The 18,909-nt window shown below is 39.3% G+C and overlaps 1 protein-coding gene across 1 annotated transcript in view; it reads right to left on the bottom strand.

The window, feature by feature from the left end:
• LOC128655639 (oocyte zinc finger protein XlCOF6-like) overlaps positions 1-18,909 on the bottom strand; it is a 110,642-nt gene that overhangs the window by 36,954 nt on the left and 54,779 nt on the right. The window contains exon 5 of the mRNA XM_053709230.1: positions 1,515-1,622. Within this exon, the coding sequence (XP_053565205.1) occupies positions 1,515-1,622 (108 nt within the window). The remainder of the gene's footprint in view (positions 1-1,514; positions 1,623-18,909) is intronic.

Here is an 18,909-nt window from a genome sequence, read left to right as displayed (position 1 = left end):
GACCCATTCTCTCTAGGAGCTTAAGGACTCTCCATTCAGCGCTGTTTGATATATATTTCTCTGTTCATACGAAAGTTAAACCTAACAAAGCTTTAATACTAATACTTGCACACTACAATAAGAAAGTCTTTTAGTGTGAATGCAAGCTCACGTATGGTAATCAGTGAATATAAAAAAATGACTGCTTGGCTGAGATAAATTAACAAAAACGTTCTGCTTACTACCGTACACACAAATAATATCTATAAGTGTGACAATCAAATAAGGATAATACTTCTCGATCTTTTCAAAAAATGTATATGTACTAAAAGATCATCTAACAGTGATAACACCTAAGCACCATATTATACTGATTGCAAGTGGTTTCCTATATCTCACAGAAAACTTATAAGACATGAATGGTTATACTGTATGAGACATCAGCAAACACATTCTAGATGCCAAAATAAGGCGCTAAATACTTACTATTCAAATAGTTCCATCCAAAATAACTCTCAAGCGATATCAACTTTATTATATTAAAAGTGTAAGTCAACAATTACCTCCATTGAGTATTATAATTTTAAGACTACAAAATATAGACAAAGGTAACTCAGAGGGTTTGATTTAATCTGAAGTGAACATATCAGCACCACTTTATATTCAGTAAAAATATACCCAAACATCGGTATACAATGATGCACAGATAGACATACAAAGACACATTAAGTATTTATGCAACGTATCACTCCCAAATCTGGGCACACTTACAGGCATCATTAAGTGATACTTTTACCATCAGTACTAATATGAACTAATTGCGTGACAGCTCTTGAACTTCAGAAAACTATAATATTGAGTTCACTCTAACATAGAGTCGACTAACAATTGACCCAAATTTGGGCACACTCACAAGTCACCTCAAAAAAACTCTATGGTACATAAGCACACTTATGATCCAAGCCAAGAAAATTAGACTATAATCACTCCAAAAAGGAGTCCTTTGTAACTCTGTAGCCCACCCCAATTCTGGCTAGTGACTTTCTCATTACTTGCTATCAATACTGATATTGATAAGAGTTTCCTTGTGTTTTTAAACTGCACACACGTACACCATGATTTTATACAATTTAGGTTAAGAATAAAAGTTATGTTTTAACAAAAACCTCCACCCTTAGTTCTTTTCAGCCCATTTAGGTGTTCCATATATATTGAGGGGTACAGAAGTACTAGACAAGTGCAACCTTGGAATCCCAATCTCTTTTGGGATTCAAACCCCAGTCAGTCATTTGTTTGTTCAGCATTAAGTGTGACTTCAGTCTTAACATCACCTGCATAGATCATATAAATATGGTCACATTTTAGCTTTTTAGCACTGCACAAGGAAGTTGTAATATTACACTCACCTGCGCCTTGCGTCCCTTAGAAACGTCACACACATACACTCACCTGTGACCTTTGTCGCTCAGAAACATCACACATGTACACTCACTTGGTCCATGCACACCTCAAACATGTGACACACGTGCACTCACCTGTACTAATATTGTCAGTGATTTCCTGCTTCAGAGCTTCTCGCTGACTCTTTACATACAGATCATTTATTTGTTCAGTATTAAGTGTAAACTCAGTCTTAACATCACCTGCATAGATCATGCAAATATAGTCACATGTTTGCTCTTTAGAACTACACAATGAAATTGTAATATTAGACACACATAACACAAAAACGTATCACCTGCAATGCTGTCTAAAGCTAAGGGGAAAAAAAAACAGGCAATGATACTGCAAATTAAACTATATTGGATTCAACAAATATAAGCATGCATCCTATAGATTCTCATAAGCTGGTTAGACAAATCTCAGTTTTAATGTTGCCGCAATTTGAGCAGGTCAGAAAAGAGATATCAATGTTATCACAAGAAGTTAAACAATTTTCAAGTAGACTAATAGAAGTTGAAAACAGAATATCTGACTTAGAAGATGCCAATGTTAGACAAGAGTTAATAATCAAAAACCAAACAAACAATCCAGTTGACAGGGATACCTAATAAGTTAGAACTAGAAGATTGCTCAAGGCGTAACAATGTCAGAATTGTTGGTGTACCAGAAGCTATAGAATTTCAGGACTTGGTGAAGCTTTAATAAATCTTTGAAATATAACATTTTATTGAGGGATCTAGAGAGGTATCATTTTACAGATCGAAATAGAGGGTACATTTCTAACTCTGTGTAACTAACGTATATAGACCAAATGGACTAGACAGGGATTTCTGGGAAGGATTGCAAGTTAAATTGATGAATAATAGTTCCAAAAATATTATTATGGCAGGTGACCTGAACATGGTGATGCACCCAACTCATGATAGATTAAAACCATCTCTAAATAAAAATAGTAAACAAGAAACTAAACTCCTTAAGAATTTTTGTAAGATACTAAGACTTAAAGATATCTGGAGAATCCAGAACCCTGATCTAAGGATGTTTTCTTGTTAATCACAAAGACACAAGACAATGTCAAGGATTGGTGCAGTCTTACGGCTAGATTACAAGTTTTGTCGGTAAAAACTTGCGGAGCTAACGGTCCTTTTTTTCCAGCGCTCCCTTTAAACAACACTGGTATTACAAGTTTTCTGAATGGCTGCGTTAGCCTCAGAAAAGTGAGCGTTGAGCAAAATTTAGCTCCACTTCTCATTGTAATACCAGCGTTGCTTACGGTAGCGGTAAGCTGGCAAAACGTGCTCGTGCACGATTTCCCCATAGGAAAAAATGGGGCAGATTCGGCTGAAAAAAAAACCTAACACCTGCAAAAAAGCAGCGTTCAGCTCTTAACGCAGCCCCATTGTTTCCTATGGGGAAAGAAAAAATATGTCTGCACCTAACACCCTAACATGAACCCCGAGTCTAAACACCCCTAACCTTACACTTATTAACCCCTAATCTGCCGCCCCCGACATCGTCGCCACCTGCATTATACTATTAACCCCTAATCTGCTGCTCCGGACACCGCCGCCACCTACATTATACTTATGAACCCCTAATCTACTGCCCCGAACATCGCCAACACCTATATTATATTTATTAACCCCTAATCTGCCGTCCCTAACATCGCTGCCACCTACCTACAATTATTAACCCCTAATCTGCCGCCCCCAACGTCGCTGCTACTATAATAAAGTTATTAACCCCTAACCTAAGTCTAACCCTAACCCTAACACCCCCCTAAGTTAAATATAGTTTAAATAAATCTAAATAAAATTACTATAATTAAATACATTAATCCTATTTAAAACTAAATACTTACCTATAAAATAAACCCTAATATAGCTACAATATAACTAATAGTTACATTGTAGCTATTTTAGGATTTATTTTTATTTTACAGGCAAGTTTGTATTTATTTTAACTAGGTACAATAGTTATTAAATAGTTATTAACTATTTAATAACTACCTAGCTAAAATAAAGACAAAATTACCTGTAAAATAAACCCTAACCTAAGTTACAATTACACCTAACACTACTCTATAAATAAATAAATTAACTAAATTAAATTAAACTAATTACAATTAAATTAAATAAACTAAATAACGAAAAAAAACAAAACACTAAATTACAGAAAATAAAAAAGAAATTACAATTTTTTAAAACTAATTACACCTAATCTAATCCCCCTAATAAAATAAAAAAGCCCCCCAAAATAAGAAAATTCCCTACCCTATACTAATTACAAAAGGGCTTTTTGCGGGGCATTGCCCCAAAGTAATCAGCTCTTTTACCTGTAATCTGACCTCCCTACACCGCCACCACCTATATTAAATATATTAACCCCTAATCTAAAATACAAGACCCCCCCAACATTAAAACCCACCACCCACACACCCCTACTCTAAAACCCACCCAATCCCCCCTTAAAAAAACCTAACACTAACCCCCTGAAGATCACCCTACCTTGAGCCGTGTTCACCCAGCCGGGCCAAATTCTTCATCCAATCCGGGCGATGTGGTCCTCCATCCGGCAGAAGTCTTCATCCAAGCGGGGCAGAAGAGGTCCTCCATCCGGCAGAAGTCTTCATCCAAGCGGGGCAGAATAGGTCCTCCATCCAGCAGAAGTCTTCATCCATCCGCGGCTCCATATTCAAGACCTCTGACGCGGAACATCCTCCTCGGCCGACGGAATAACGACGAATGAAGGTTCCTTTAAATGACGTCATCCAAGATGGTGTCCCTCGAATTCCGATTGGCTGATAGGATTCTATCAGCCAATCGGAATTAAGGAAGGAAAAATCTGATTGGCTGATTCAATCAGCCAATCAGATTGAGCTCACATTCTATTGGCTGTTCCGATCAGCCAATAGAATGCAAGCTCAATCTGATTGGCTGATTGGATCAGCCAATCGGATTGAACTTGAATCTGATTGGCTGATTGAATCAGCCAATCAGATTTTTCCTACCTTAATTCCGATTGGCTGATAGAATCCTATCAGCCAATCGGAATTTGAGGGACGCCATCTTGGATGACATCATTTAAAGGAACCTTAAATCGTCGCGTAGGCGTCGGGGAAGATGGATAGGGGTATGTGAGTGGTGGGTTGTAATGTGGGGGGGTATTGTATTTTTTATTACAGGTAAAAGAGCTGATTACTTGGGGCAATGCCCCGCAAAAAGCCCCTTTAAGGGCTGGTAAAAGAGCTGATGACTTTTTAATTTAGAATAGGGTAGGGTATTTTTTTATTTTGGGGGGCTTTGATATTTTATTAGGGGGCTTAGAGTAGGTGTAATTAGCTTAAAATTCTTGTAATCTTTTTTTGTTTGTAATTTAGTGTTTGGTTTTTTTTGTACTTTAGTTTAGTTTATTTAATTGTATGTAATTTTAGGTAATTTATTTAATTAATTTATTGATAGTGTAGTGTTAGATTTAATTGTAATTTAGGTTAGGATTTATTTTACAGGTAATTTTGTAATTATTTTAACTAGGTAGCTATTAAATAGTAAATAACTATTTAATAGCTATTGTACCTAGTTAAAATAAATACAAAGTTGCCTGTAAAATAAATATAAATCCTAAAATAGCTACAATATAATTATTCATTATATTGTAGCTATATTAGGGTTTATTTTACAGGTAAGTATTTAGTTTTAAATAGGAATACTTTAGTTAATAAGAGTTAATTTATTTTGTTAGATTAAAATTATATTTAATTTAGGGGAGTGTTAGGGTTAGACTTAGCTTTAGGGGTTAATACATTTATTATAGTAGCGGTAAGGTAGTTAGGTGGCGGCGACGTTGGGGGGGGCAGATTAGGGGTTAATAAATATAATGTAGGTGTCGGCGATGTTAGGGGCAGCAGATTAGGGGTTCATAGGGAAAATGTAGGTGGCGGCGATGTGCGGCAGATTAGTGGTTAAAAATATTTATTATAGTGGCGACGATGTGGGGGGACCTCGGTTTAGGGGTACATAGGTAGTTTATGGGTGTTAGTGTACTTTAGAGCACTGTAGTTAAGAGCTTTATATACCGCCGTTAGCCCATAAAGCTCTTAACTACAGCCTTTCCATGAGCGTTAGGAGTCTTGTCGGTAGAGGTGTAGCGCTCACTTCAGCCAAGACTCTAAATACCGGCGTTAGGAAGATCCCATTGAAAAGATAGGATACGCAATTGGCGTAAGGGGATCTGCGGTATGGAAAAGTCGCGGCTTGAAAGTGAGCGGTACACCTTTACCTGGCTGACTCTAAATACCAGCGGGCGGCCAAAGCAGCGTTAGGAGCCCTTAACGCTGCTTTTGACGGCTAACGCCAAACTCTAAATCTAGGCGTATATTAACAAAAATCCCCTTTAATTTTTTATTTTTTTTATAAAACTTTAAAAAGGAACATGCTATCTCTGTCATGTAGAGACAAACCAGTAACAACATAGATATTGCTACAAGACATTGTTATGTATATGAAAAACCAAGGTTTTGCAAGGAACCGCAGAGCCCTGCCTGTGGTTCATAAATTAAATTGGACAACACATGTAAAACGTTGTGGCATGGGTTGTGCAATAAAATCTACACATAATAACATGTTACTGTCCTGCATTTACTCCGTCCAAAGACGCCAAAGAGAAAAGGACAATAAACAGTTGAAATACATCTTACTATGTCTTTAAAACATAAAAGGAAAACTATGTTAGTGCAAACAAATATCCAAATCACCAAGGATGGATTAGCAAACCAACAGTTGAAAAGGCTGTAATAAACTGACACCAAGAAAACTGTACTGTGTCTTTAAATGTTAAAGTAACACTTTAATTCTTGTGTGTTAAAATGTTCCAGGACACCCCAGATGAAGCAGAAAGACCTTTGCAAAAGTTTACTGCAAATGTGTAATTTAACAAGCCACCTGAGAAAATACAGCAGCTAAAAAGAGTACAAGCTGCATAATATACTCCAGCACCATAGCTTCCGATAACCGGAAGAGATCTAAGAAGTGCTCAGTACAGACATCGTAGCAACTAGAGTGTTCTATTCCTTGCCAATGCCTAGCCCTGCAAGGAGAAAAATGCCTCTAGGACACTGAATAAAGTACTAAACCTCCGCTCCTTACAACATTGTACTCAAATGGTTATAAGGAGGAAGAAGAGACCTCGGCGCTTGGTACTTTCGCGCCCTTTAGAAACCATCATTCTCTATAACAGTCTAACCAACACATATACACAGTGCTCTTAGACAACCAACCCCCACCCCTCGTGGGCGAAAACAACCCTCTCCCGGTCGCCATTACCTTGTTACAGAAAGCGCCGGGGGGGGGGGGGAGGGAGAAATCATGCGGACAGTTTACATTACACTTATACAGAAAAGCGCCAGGGGGGGAAACATACAGACAGATTACTTATGTCAATAATAATCCTCTCCCGGTCGTCATCACATCTTTACAGAAAACGCCGGGGGGAAATTCACACAGACTGTTCATCTATGCTATGCAGCTGGTAGCCGGTAGCGATGGTTAGACAAAGCTAATGGTTACCTAGAAAACCCAAAATCACACATGCCCCACAGTGCCCCATGTGAGGATTGTTAATGCTGTCAGGGGAAAAACAGCCCTTCACTGACAGAGCCCCTGTCCCCAATACACACGTAAGTGCAGAAAAAAACTTCCCAGAGGTACTAAGTCCCTGAGGAACTTTCCCTGCAGAGAAATAAAGGTTGCACTTACCTCATATGCTGTCCGACAGCAGGACAGCTTCAACAGGGTTCAGAGGCCTTAATTGCAGCTTAGGCCATCACAGAAAGGGCAGCAGCACAGTATGGGAGGCGCAGTGAGAATTATGTCCCACAAGTTCCCATTGCTTGAAAGCCACCAAATGCTTCTCTTTTTTACTGAAGAGAGTGATTTGGTCTAGGCTACACCCCAGCACAAAGTAGTACTCAGTGGCACCACTTTAAAATAATAAACACTTGATTGAAAAATCTAAACTAACACCTCACTTTACCTCTTCCTATCACTAACACAGGCAAAGAGAATGACTGGGGTGGGAGGGAAGGGAGGAGCTATATATACAGCTCTGCTGTGGTGCTCTTTGCCTCCTCCTGCTAACCAGGAGGCGATAACCCATAAGTAAGGATGAAATCCGTAGACTCGTCATATCTTGTAAAAGAAATACAACGCCATAATTACGCTCGAAGAGAGCGATGTGAGCCCTGATATGTCACTGTGTAAACAGGTAGACAATAGTAAACTCCCAGTCGGTTCGTCTTTTTATAAATAACCGCCGGGAGAACATGCCCCATGATTGACTAAAATAAGCCCATACTACATGTCACAACGCTATAATAAAACAGTCGCTGTGCCACAGACAAAGTACATATAAAAAAACGCTGGGAGAAAATGCCCCATGTTTGAATAACATAAGTCTATAACCATATGCCACAAATCTATGACAGACGCTGTGCCACAGGCAAGATATAGTAAACTATACAACAAGGGGGGTACCCCAAAAGGTAGTATATGCAACTCTTAAAGCTTGATTTTCCCAAAACTCACACTGTATAAAACAAAAAGTACCAAGGGTTAGAGTGCGCTAAAATATATCTACCATATATCGCTAAAATATATCTACCATATATCAATTGTAGTATCAAACTAATAAAAAATATAAACTAATGGATATACCTGTACAATTTAAAATGTTAATTTATTAAATCTGTTTAATCCTAAAATCAATGCAATTCATACAAATAAAAATAAGGTGCACCTTATGAACATTCTTAAATAACAAATCTTTATACGATAATTCATATACTGATAGCTCGTATATAGCATAAAACAACAATACTTCTATATAGTTAATGCAAGACAAATTTCTAAACGTTCCCAAACATCATGGGCCCGATCCGATATGCAGCGTCGCCAGCAAAAGCCGGTGACGGCAAATTTTGTGCGGGTTTGGTATCCTATATACGGCGTAACCTAGAAGTTACGCTCGTATATTTCTGCCTTCGGCCGTAGTTTTTTGGCCCATAGACAGGTATACCAAACCCGCGCAGTTTGGTATCCAATATACAGCGTAAAGACTTACGTGGCGAAAATTGAGAAATATTACTCCATTTTCACCTCGCCACAAAATGCAGGCGTAGTAAGCCTTACGCTGAGCATTGGAGCCCCGTAACTCCCTAAACTGCCTGCAAAATAAAACCTAACACCTAACGAATGCGCAATGTCTATCTACCTGTCAACCGCAATCCCCCGCCGCAATCCCTAATAAAGTGCTTAACCCCTAAACCGCCGCTCCCGGACCCCGCCGCCACCTACATTAAATGTCTAACCCCCTAATGTGATCCCCCTACACCGCCGCCACCTACATTAAAATTATTAACCCCTAATGTAATCCCCCTACACCGCCGCCATCTATATTAAAATTATTAACCCCTAATGTGAGCCCCCTACCCCGCCGCCACCTATTTTAACTACATTACCCCCTAATCTAATCCCCCTACACCGCTGCCACCTATTTTAACTATATTACCCCCTAATATGATCCCCCTACACCGCCGCCACCTATTTTAACTACATTACCCCCTAATCTAATCCCCCTACCCCGCCGCCACCTATATTAAAATGATTAACGCCTAATCTAATCCCCCTACACCTCTGCCACCTATAATAAATGTATTACCCCCTAAAATACTAAAATGTCCCTACCCTAAACTAAATTACAAATAGCCCTGAAAAGGGCCTTTTGCGTGGCATTGCCCCAAAGTCACCAGCTCTATTACCAGCCCTTAAAAGGGCTTTTTGCGGGGCATTGCCCCAAAGTAACCAGCTCTATTACCAGCCCTTAAAAGGAAAGGGCCTTTTGCGGGGCATTGTCCCAAAGTAATCAGCTCTTTTACCTGTAATCTGACCCCCCTACACCGCCGCCACCACCTATATTAAATATATTAACCCCTAATCTAATCCCCCTACACCGCCGCCACCTATATTAAATGTATTAACCCCTAATCTAATCCCCCTACACTGCCGCCACCTATATTAAATGTATTAACCCCTAATCTGACCCCCCTACACCGCCACCACCTATATTAACCATATTAACCCTAATTATATTAGGGTTAATATAGTTAATAGTTATTATATTATATATATTAACTATATTAACCCTATCTAACTCTAACACCCCTAACTTAATTATTATTAAAATAAATCTAAATAATATTAATAATATTAACTAAATTATTCCTATTTAAAACTAAATACTTACCTATAAAATAAACCCTAAGATAGCTACAATATAATTAATAATTACATTGTTTGCTATTTTAGGGTTTATATTTATTTTACAGGTAACTTGGTATTTATTTTAACTAGGTACAATAGCTATTAAATAGTTAATAACTATTTAATAGCTACCTAGTTAAAATAATTACCAATTTACCTGTAAAATAAATCCTAACCTAAGTTACAAATACACCTACACTATCAATAAATTAAATAAACTACAATTATCTAAACTAAAATATAATTAAATACACTAAACTAAATTACAAAAAAAAAAACAATAAAAAAAGATTACAAGAATTTTAAGCTAATTACACCTAATCTAAGCCCCCTAATAAAATAACAAAGCCCCCCAAAATAAAAAAATGTCTACCCTACCCTAAACTAAATTACAAAAAGTAATCAGCTCTATTACCAGCCCTTAAAAGGGCCTTTTGTGGGGCATTGCCCCAAATTAATCAGCTCTTTTACCTGTAAAAAAAAAGAACAACCCACCACCCACACACATCTACTCTAAAACCCACCCTCCTATCCCCCCTTAAAAAAACCTAAGTCTAACCCCCAAGTGCTCCTTACCTGTACTGAAGACCGGCGGAGAAGGTCCTGTTCCAGGCGGAGAAGTCTTCTTCCAGGCGGCGACCTCTTCTTCTTCCAAGAACCAGCCGGCGCGGAGAGGAGGAGTTGAAGACCGATAACCGTGGAGCTGAAGACCATCCTCCCTGGAACTGAAGACCGGCGATGCAGGAACTGAAGATCGGCGACGCTGGAACTGAAGACTGGAGCCATGGAGCGTGGAGGATCCTCTTCATACGATTGCTGCCATACACTGAATCGGAATTCAAGGTAAGCGATTAAAAATGGCGTCCCTTGAATTCCTATTGGCTGATTTGAGCCTTCAAATTCAAATCAGCCAATCGGATGAGAGCTACTTTAATTCTATTGGCTGATTTGATTCGCCAATAGAATAAGAGCTACTGTAATTCTATTGGCTATTCTAATCAGTGTTCTTTGGGAAAGGTCAGCATAAAATTGGATCACTGTTCCTCTGAATCTGATCGGTTGATTTATCCTTGAGAGATTGAAGATTTCTTCCTTATCCCTATAATTTTTAAATTTGCTAATGATGTCCCTAGGAGGAGCAGAGTCAGGGGGTCTGGCTCTCAGGGCCTTGTGTGCCCTATCCCATGGGATGCCATCTTTTGAGTTGTTCCCCTTGAGGTGGTTAAACAGAGCAGGTAGGAAGGTAGGCAGGTCTTTAGGCAAAACCGATTCCGGTATGCCTCTGATCCGAAGGTTTTTCCTCCTACTTCTGTTTTCTAAGTCTTCTATTTTAGTGTGAAGAGACTCAATAGTAGAGGTATAGCTATCCACCTGAGTTTGTAATCCTTCAAACTCTTCTCTCATGGAATAATTTCCATCCTCTAAGGCTTCAACCCTGAATCCAAGTGCATTAACGTCCTGCTTTAAATCCATTAACTCCTCACAAATGCATGCCCGAACAATATCTGCAATATCTTGCTTAGATGGAAGCGCAGACAGGGCTGCAGAAGAGATTTGAACCATGTCTGAAGATATGTTGTCTGTATTGGCATGGAAGCTTTGAGATGTTCTTGCTTGAGAGGAGGGAGCCTGAGAGGTAGGCATGGTGGGGCTCTCTGCAGAGTTGAAATAGGCCACAGAGGTTGCCTTATGTGCTGGTGTTTTCTGCAGTTTATCAACTTTGGCAGTACGTTTGGATGCCATCTGCATCAAAGGAGCTGTCTCTTACGAGTGCTGTACTGACCCCTCCCCCTTCGTTAGCTAGCGATGACCGAAGACCCACAGAAAGTGTTTGTAGTGACAATAGTAAGCTGTAAAAGTATGTTATCTGAGTCTCTGGGTCTTACGTGAAATTTCTAGTTCAGGGTGAAACCCGCTTCTGTAAATTGTTTGAACTATGTCAATAGATATAGTAGTGTCTGGACATACACAGAATAAGAAAAATCGGTACTTTTTGAATCCTAGGACACTCTCCTGTGAAAATAATGCACCGCATAAACAAAATCTGGGCCTGGGCCTGCCCCTCAAATAGGAATAACTACTTGCAACCTTGATTTGTTTCCCAGGTATGATATCTCCACTGTGTACCAGGAGTAAATAATTCCCACGTGTGCCCGGTAGAAGTGCGTCCCTAATGAGCTGGCGATGTACAGTGTATATTACTTTAAGGACTAATGTCCTTTACTTATTGTGCCTCTATTCCGGAGAGTCTCTTACCACTATGTTCGAGATTAAGTCCAGGTTGTGTTGCTCCTAGATGCAACGCGGTGTGGCGTAAACGCTGGGGTTCAGAACAGGCCGTTCCTTGCTACGGCTCTATCGGGTCATTGGCAACGAGCCTAGAAATTGTAGTTATCGTAGGGTGCAGTCCCCGCTCTAAACTAACAGGGTAAACACCTCAGCAAACAGCTAGGAAGAGTTTTATGGCACTTATGCCTCTATTTTATTGCTGCTTACACGGAGCTCGGAAATTATGTGGCCATCTTAACCGCTACCGGCTCCGCCCCCCCCACTCTCTTTTCTTTTTATGAGTGTTACTGTTACAAGTGCCGTCTTGTTTAGCTTTATGCGGTACCCAAAAGAATAACTCACCAGAATCCGAAAGGTAGATATTACAAGACTTTAATACCTTTCCCTGACCGTGTTTCTTCCTCTTTACAGGGGTATTGGCGTTTCAGATAAGCCGCTAACTCTGGCCGTGAAGTGTATCTTCCACGTGTTCCACTAGTCCGCCAATCACCCGGTCAGGTTGCCGGTGTCAAAATATCAAATCGGGTCTCCGTGTTAGTTAGTATACCCAGTTGTCAGGGTGCAAATCCACAGCGTGTGTTGATAGAAAGTTTTATACACAGCATGTAATTAGCAAGAGTCCATGAGCTAGTGACGTATGGGATAGCAGATACCCAAGATGTGGAACTTCCACGCAAGAGTCACTAGAGAGGGAGGGATAAAATAAAGACAGCCAATTCCGCTGAGAAAATAATCCACAACCCAAATCAAAAAGTTTTAATCTTATAATGAAAAAAACTGAAATTATAAGCAGAAGAATCAAACTGAAACAGCTGCCTGAAGTACTTTTCTACCAAAAACTGCTTCAGAAGAAGAAAAAAACATCAAAATGGTAGAATTTAGTAAAAGTATGCAAAGAAGACCAAGTTGCTGCTTTGCAAATTTGATCAACAGAAGCCTCATTCCTAAAAGCCCAGGAAGTAGAAACTGACCTAGTAGAATGAGCCGTAATCCTTTGAGGCGGGGACTTACCCGACTCTACATAAGCATGATGAATCAAAGACTTTAACCAAGATGCCAAGGAAATAGCAGAAGCCTTCTGACCTTTCCTGGAACCAGAAAAGATAACAAATAGACTAGAAGTCTTTCTAAAACCTTTAGTAGCTTCAACATAATATTTCAAAGCTCTTACTACATCCAAAGAATGTAAAGATCTCTCCATAGAATTCTTAGGATTAGGACACAATGAAGGGACAACAATTTCTCTACTAATGTTGTTAGAATTCACAACCTTAGGTAAAAATTTAAATGAAGTCCGCAACACCGCCTTATCCTGATGAAAAATCAGAAAAGGAGATTCACAAGAAAGAGCAGATAACTCAGAAACTCTTCTAGCAGAAGAGAAGGCCAAAAGGAACAACACTTTCCAAGAAAGTAATTTAATATCCAGAGAATGCATAGGTTCAAACGGAGGAGCCTGTAAAGCCCTCAGAACCAAATTAAGACTCCAAAGAGGAGAGATTGACTTAATGACAGGCTTGGTACGAACCAAAGCCTGAACAAAACAATGAATATCAGGATGATTAGCAATCTTTCTGTGAAAAAGAACAGAAAGAGCAGAGATTTGACCTTTCAAAGAGCTTACAGACAAACCCTTATCCAAACCATCCTGAAGAAACTGTAAAATTCTAGGAATTCTAAAAGAATGCCAAGAGAATTTATGAGAAGAACACCAAGAAATGTAAGTCTTCCAGACTCGGAAATAAATCTTCCTAGACACAGATTTACGAGCCTGTATCATAGTATTAATCACTGAGTCAGAGAAACCTCTATGACTAAGAATCAAGCGTTCAATCTCCATACCTTCAAATTTAATGATTTGAGATCCTGATGGAAAAATGGGCCTTGAGATAGAAGGTCTGGCCTTAACGGAAGTGTCCAAGGTTGGCAACTTGCCATTCGAACGAGATCCGCATACCAAAACCTGTGAGGCCATGCTGGAGCCACCAGCAATACAAACGAACGTTCCATTAGAATTTTGGAAAAAACTTTTGGAAGAAGAACTAGAGGCTGAAAGATATAAGCAGGTTGATAATTCCAAGGAACCGACAACGCATCCACTGCTTCCGCCTGAGGATCCCTGGATCTGGACAGATACCTGGGAAGTTTCTTGTTTAGATGAGAGGCCATCAGGTCTATTTCTGGAAGTCCCCAGATTTGAACAATCTGAAGAAATACCTCTGGGTGAAGAGACCATTCGCCCGGATGTAACGTCTGGCGACTGAGATAATCCGCTTCCCAATTGTCTACACCTGGGATGTGAACCCCAGAGATTAGACAGGAGCTGGATTCCGCCCATACAAGTATCCAAGATACTTGTTTCATGGCAAATAAACGATTCTCTCTTCAGAAGAGGCCAGAACTGAAGAGCTCTGAAAATCGCACGGAGTTCCAAAATGTTGATTGGTAATTTCGCCTCCTGAAATTCCCAAACCCCCTGCGCTGTCAGAGATCCCCATACAGCTCCCCAACCTGAAAGACTCGCATCTGTTGAGATCACAGTCCAGGTTGGACGAACAAAAGAGGCCCCTTGAATTAGACGATGGTGATTCAACCACCAAGTCAGAGAAGATCGAACATTGGGATTTAAGGATATTAATTGTGATATCTTTGTATAATCCCTGCACCACTGGTTCAGCATACAAAGCTGGAGAGGTCTCATGTAAAAGCGAGCAAAGGGGATCGTGTCCGATGCAGCAGTCATGAGACCTAGAATTTCCATGCACAAAGCTACCGAAGGGAATGATTGAGACTGAAGGTTTCGACAAGCTGAAACCAACTTCAGACGTCTCTTTTCTGTTAGAGACAAAGTCATGGACACTGAATCTATTTGAAAACCCAAAAAGGTTACCTTTGTCTGAGGAATCAAGGAACTCTTTGGTAAATTGATCCTCCAACCATGTCTTTGAAGAAACAACACAAGTTGATTCGTATGAGATTCTGCAGAATGTAAAGACTGAGCAAGTACCAAGATATCGTCCAAATAAGGAAATACCGCAATACCCTGTTCTCTGATTACAGAGAGAAGGGCACCGAGAACCTTTGAAAAGATCCTTGGAGCTGTTGCTAGGCCAAACGGAAGGGCAACAAACTGGTAATGCTTGTCTAGAAAAGAGAATCTCAGGAACTGATAGTGATCTGGATGAATTGGAATATGAAGATATGCATCCTGTAAGTCTATTGTAGACATATAATGCCCTTGCTGAACAAAAGGCAGAATAGTCCTTATAGTCACTATTTTGAATGTTGGTATCCTTACATAACGATTCAATATTTTTAGATCCAGAACTGGACTGAAGGAATTCTCCTTCTTTGGTACAATGAATAGATTTGAGTAAAACCCCAGACCCCGTTCCAGAATTGGAACTGGCACAATTACCCCAGCCAACTCTAGGTCTGAAACACATTTGAGAAATGCCTGAGCCTTCACTGGGTTTACTGGAATGCGTGAGAGAAAAAATCTTCTCACAGGCGGCCTTACCTTGAAACCTATTCTGTACCCTTGTGAAACAATGTTCTGAATCCAAAGACTGTGAATCGAATTGATCCAAATATCTTTGAAAAATCGTAACCTGCCCCCTACCAGCTGTGCTGGAATGAGGGCCGCACCTTCATGCGGATTTGGCAGCTGGTTTTGACTTTCTAAAAGGCCTGGATTTATTCCAGACTGGAGAAGGTTTCCAAACGGAAACCGTTCCTTTAGGGGAAGGGTCAGGCTTCTGTTCCTTATTCTGACGAAAGGAACGAAAACGATTAGCAGCCCTATATTTACCTTTAGATTTTTTGTCCTGAGGCAAAAAGGTTCCTTTCCCCCCAGTAACAGTTGAAATTATAGAATCCAACTGTGAACCAAATAATTTATTACCTTGGAAAGAAAGAGAAAGCAAAGTTGACTTAGAAGTCATATCTGCATTCCAAGATTTAAGCCATAAAGCTCTTCTAGCTAAAATAGCTAAAGACATATACCTGACATCAATTCTAATGATATCAAAAATGGCATCACAAATAAAGTTATTAGCATGTTGAAGAAGTTTAACAATGCTATAAGCATTATGGTCTGACACTTGTTGCGCTAAAGCCTCCAACCAGAAAGTGGAAGCTGCAGCAACATCAGCCAAAGAAATAGCAGGTCTAAGAAGATTACCTGAACATAAATAAGCTCTCCTTAGAAAGGATTCAAGCTTCCTATCTAAAGGATCCTTAAAGGAAGTACTATCCGCCGTAGGAATAGTAGTACGTTTAGCAAGAGTAGAGATAGCCCCATCAACTTTAGGGATTTTGTCCCAAAATTCTAATCTATCAGATGGCACAGGGTACAATTTCTTAAACCTTGGAGAAGGAGTAAATGAAGTACCCAGACTATTCCATTCCCTAGAAATTACTTCTGAAATAGCATCAGGAACTGGAAAAACTTCTGGAATAACTACATGAGGTTTAAAAAACGAATTTAAACGCTTAGTAGATTTAGTATCAAGAGGACTAGATTCCTCCATATCTAATGCAATCAACACTTCTTTAAGTAAAGAACGAATAAACTCCATCTTAAATAAATATGAAGATTTATTAGTGTCAATATCTGAGGCAGAATCTTCTGAACCAGATAGATCCTCATCAGAAACAGATAAGTCAGAATGATGGAGGTCACTTAAAAATTCATCTGAAATATGAGAAGTTTTAAAAGACCTTTTACGTTTACTGGAAGGAGGAATAACAGACAGAGCCTTCCTAATAGAATTAGAAACAAATTATTTTACATTAACAGGGACATCCTGAACATTAGATGTTGAAGGAAAAACAACAGGTAAAGGATTATTACTAATGGAGACACTATCTGCGTTAGAAAGTTTATCATGACAACTAACACAAACTACAGCCGGAGGAACAGTTACCAAAAGTTTACAACAAATGCACTTAACTTTGGTAGAACCAGCATCAGGCAGCGTCTTTCCAGAAGCAGATTCTGATCCAGGGTCAGGTTGTGACATCTTGCAATATGTAATAGAAAAAACAACATATAAAGCAAAATTATCAAATTCCTTAAATGACAGTTTCAGGAATGGGAAAAAATGCCAAATAAACAAGCCTCTAGCAACCAGAAGCAATGAAAAAGTGAGACTTAAATAATGTGAAAAAAGGTGGAGACAAGAATGACGCCCACATTTTTGGCGCCAAGAATGACGCCCACATTATTGGCGCCAAGTACAACGCCCATATTTTTTGGCGCCAAGTATGACGCCACATCCTCTGACGCCGAAAAACGACGCCCATATTTTTTGGCGCAAAAAAACGTCTGTAACACATATACGTAAAAAATGACGCAACCACGAACAAACTTCCGGCGTCAACTATGGCGCCGGAAATGACAAAATTTTGCGCCAAAAAAGTTCGCACCAAGAATGACGCAATAAATTTAAGCATTTTCTGCCCCCGCAAGCCTAACAGCCCGCAGGGAAAAAAGTCAATTGAAAATTTTTAAGGTAAGAAAAAAATATTTATTCATATGCATTATCCCAAATAATGAAACTGACAGTCTGAATGAAGGAATACTGATTATCCTGAATCATGGCAAATATAAGTTTAAACACATATATTTAGAACTTTACATATAAAGTGCCCAACCATAGCTTAGAGTGTCATAAATAAAATAAGACTTACTTACCCTAAGACACTCATCTACATATAATAGATAGTCAAACCAGTACTGAAACGAGAATCAGTAGAGGTAATGGTATATAAGAGTATATCGTCGATCTGAAAAGGGAGGTAGGAGAAGAAATCTCTACGACCGATAACAGAGAACCTATGAAATAGATCCCCTAGAGGAAGACCATTGTATTCAAATAGGCAATACTCTCTTCACATCCCTCTGACATTCACTGCACTCTGAGAGGAAAACCGGGCTTCAGCCTGCTGCGGAGCGCATATCAACGTAGAATCTAGCACAAACTTACTTCACCACCTCCATGGGAGGCAAAGTTTGTAAAACTGAATTGTGGGTGTGGTGAGGGGTGTATTTATAGGCATTTTGAGGTTTGGGAAACTTTGCCCCTCCTGGTAGGAATGTATATCCCATACGTCACTAGCTCATGGACTCTTGCCAATTACATGAAAGAAAAGTAAATTGGAAAGTTATTTAAAATTGTATTATCTCTGAATCTATCTGAAAATGTCATGTCTCTGATAATGATTGTGCACAAGGTCACGCTAAGGGTAAGGTTAACAGTTCTGCTCCCCATTCTCTGAAAATCTCTGAATCATGAAAAAAAATGAAGGGTTTCATGTCCCTTTACCGAGGCTGACATTTATTTAGCACACCCTATACTTTGAACGAAGAGCGCAGGATTTGCTACCAACGATCATATTACATTGGCGACATAAGCCAATTACAAAATAGCACTGGGAACTTAATGCTTTAAGAGACCTGAAGTAAAATGTTAAAAAAAAACTTTCATGATTCAGAGAAAGAGAGTAATTTTATACAACCTTACAATGTACTTCTGTTACCAAGAAGGAGCAGCAACGCACTGCTGGGAGATAGCTGTACACATTTGTTGAGCCAATGACAAGAGGCATATATGTGCAGACACCAAGCATCAGCTAGCTAGTAGTGCATTGCAGCCCCTGAGCCTACCTAGGTATACTTTTCAACAAAGGATACCAAGAGAACACAGAAAATTAGATAATAGAAGTAAATTGGAAAGTTGTTTAAAACGTTTAATTTTGACTTTACTGTTCCATTAACTCTTAAATATATGCGCAATAAAAACACATATATAATATATTAAAATTAAGTATTTCACTCAGTTATACATATTTAATAAAAAAAAAGGCTAATTATTGAAAT

Source organism: Bombina bombina, chromosome 4 (genome assembly GCF_027579735.1).
Source record: "Bombina bombina isolate aBomBom1 chromosome 4, aBomBom1.pri, whole genome shotgun sequence".
NCBI lineage: Eukaryota > Metazoa > Chordata > Amphibia > Anura > Bombinatoridae > Bombina > Bombina bombina.
The sequence above is the reverse complement of the archived record's forward strand: the minus strand, read 5'-3'. Positions and strand labels throughout refer to the sequence as shown.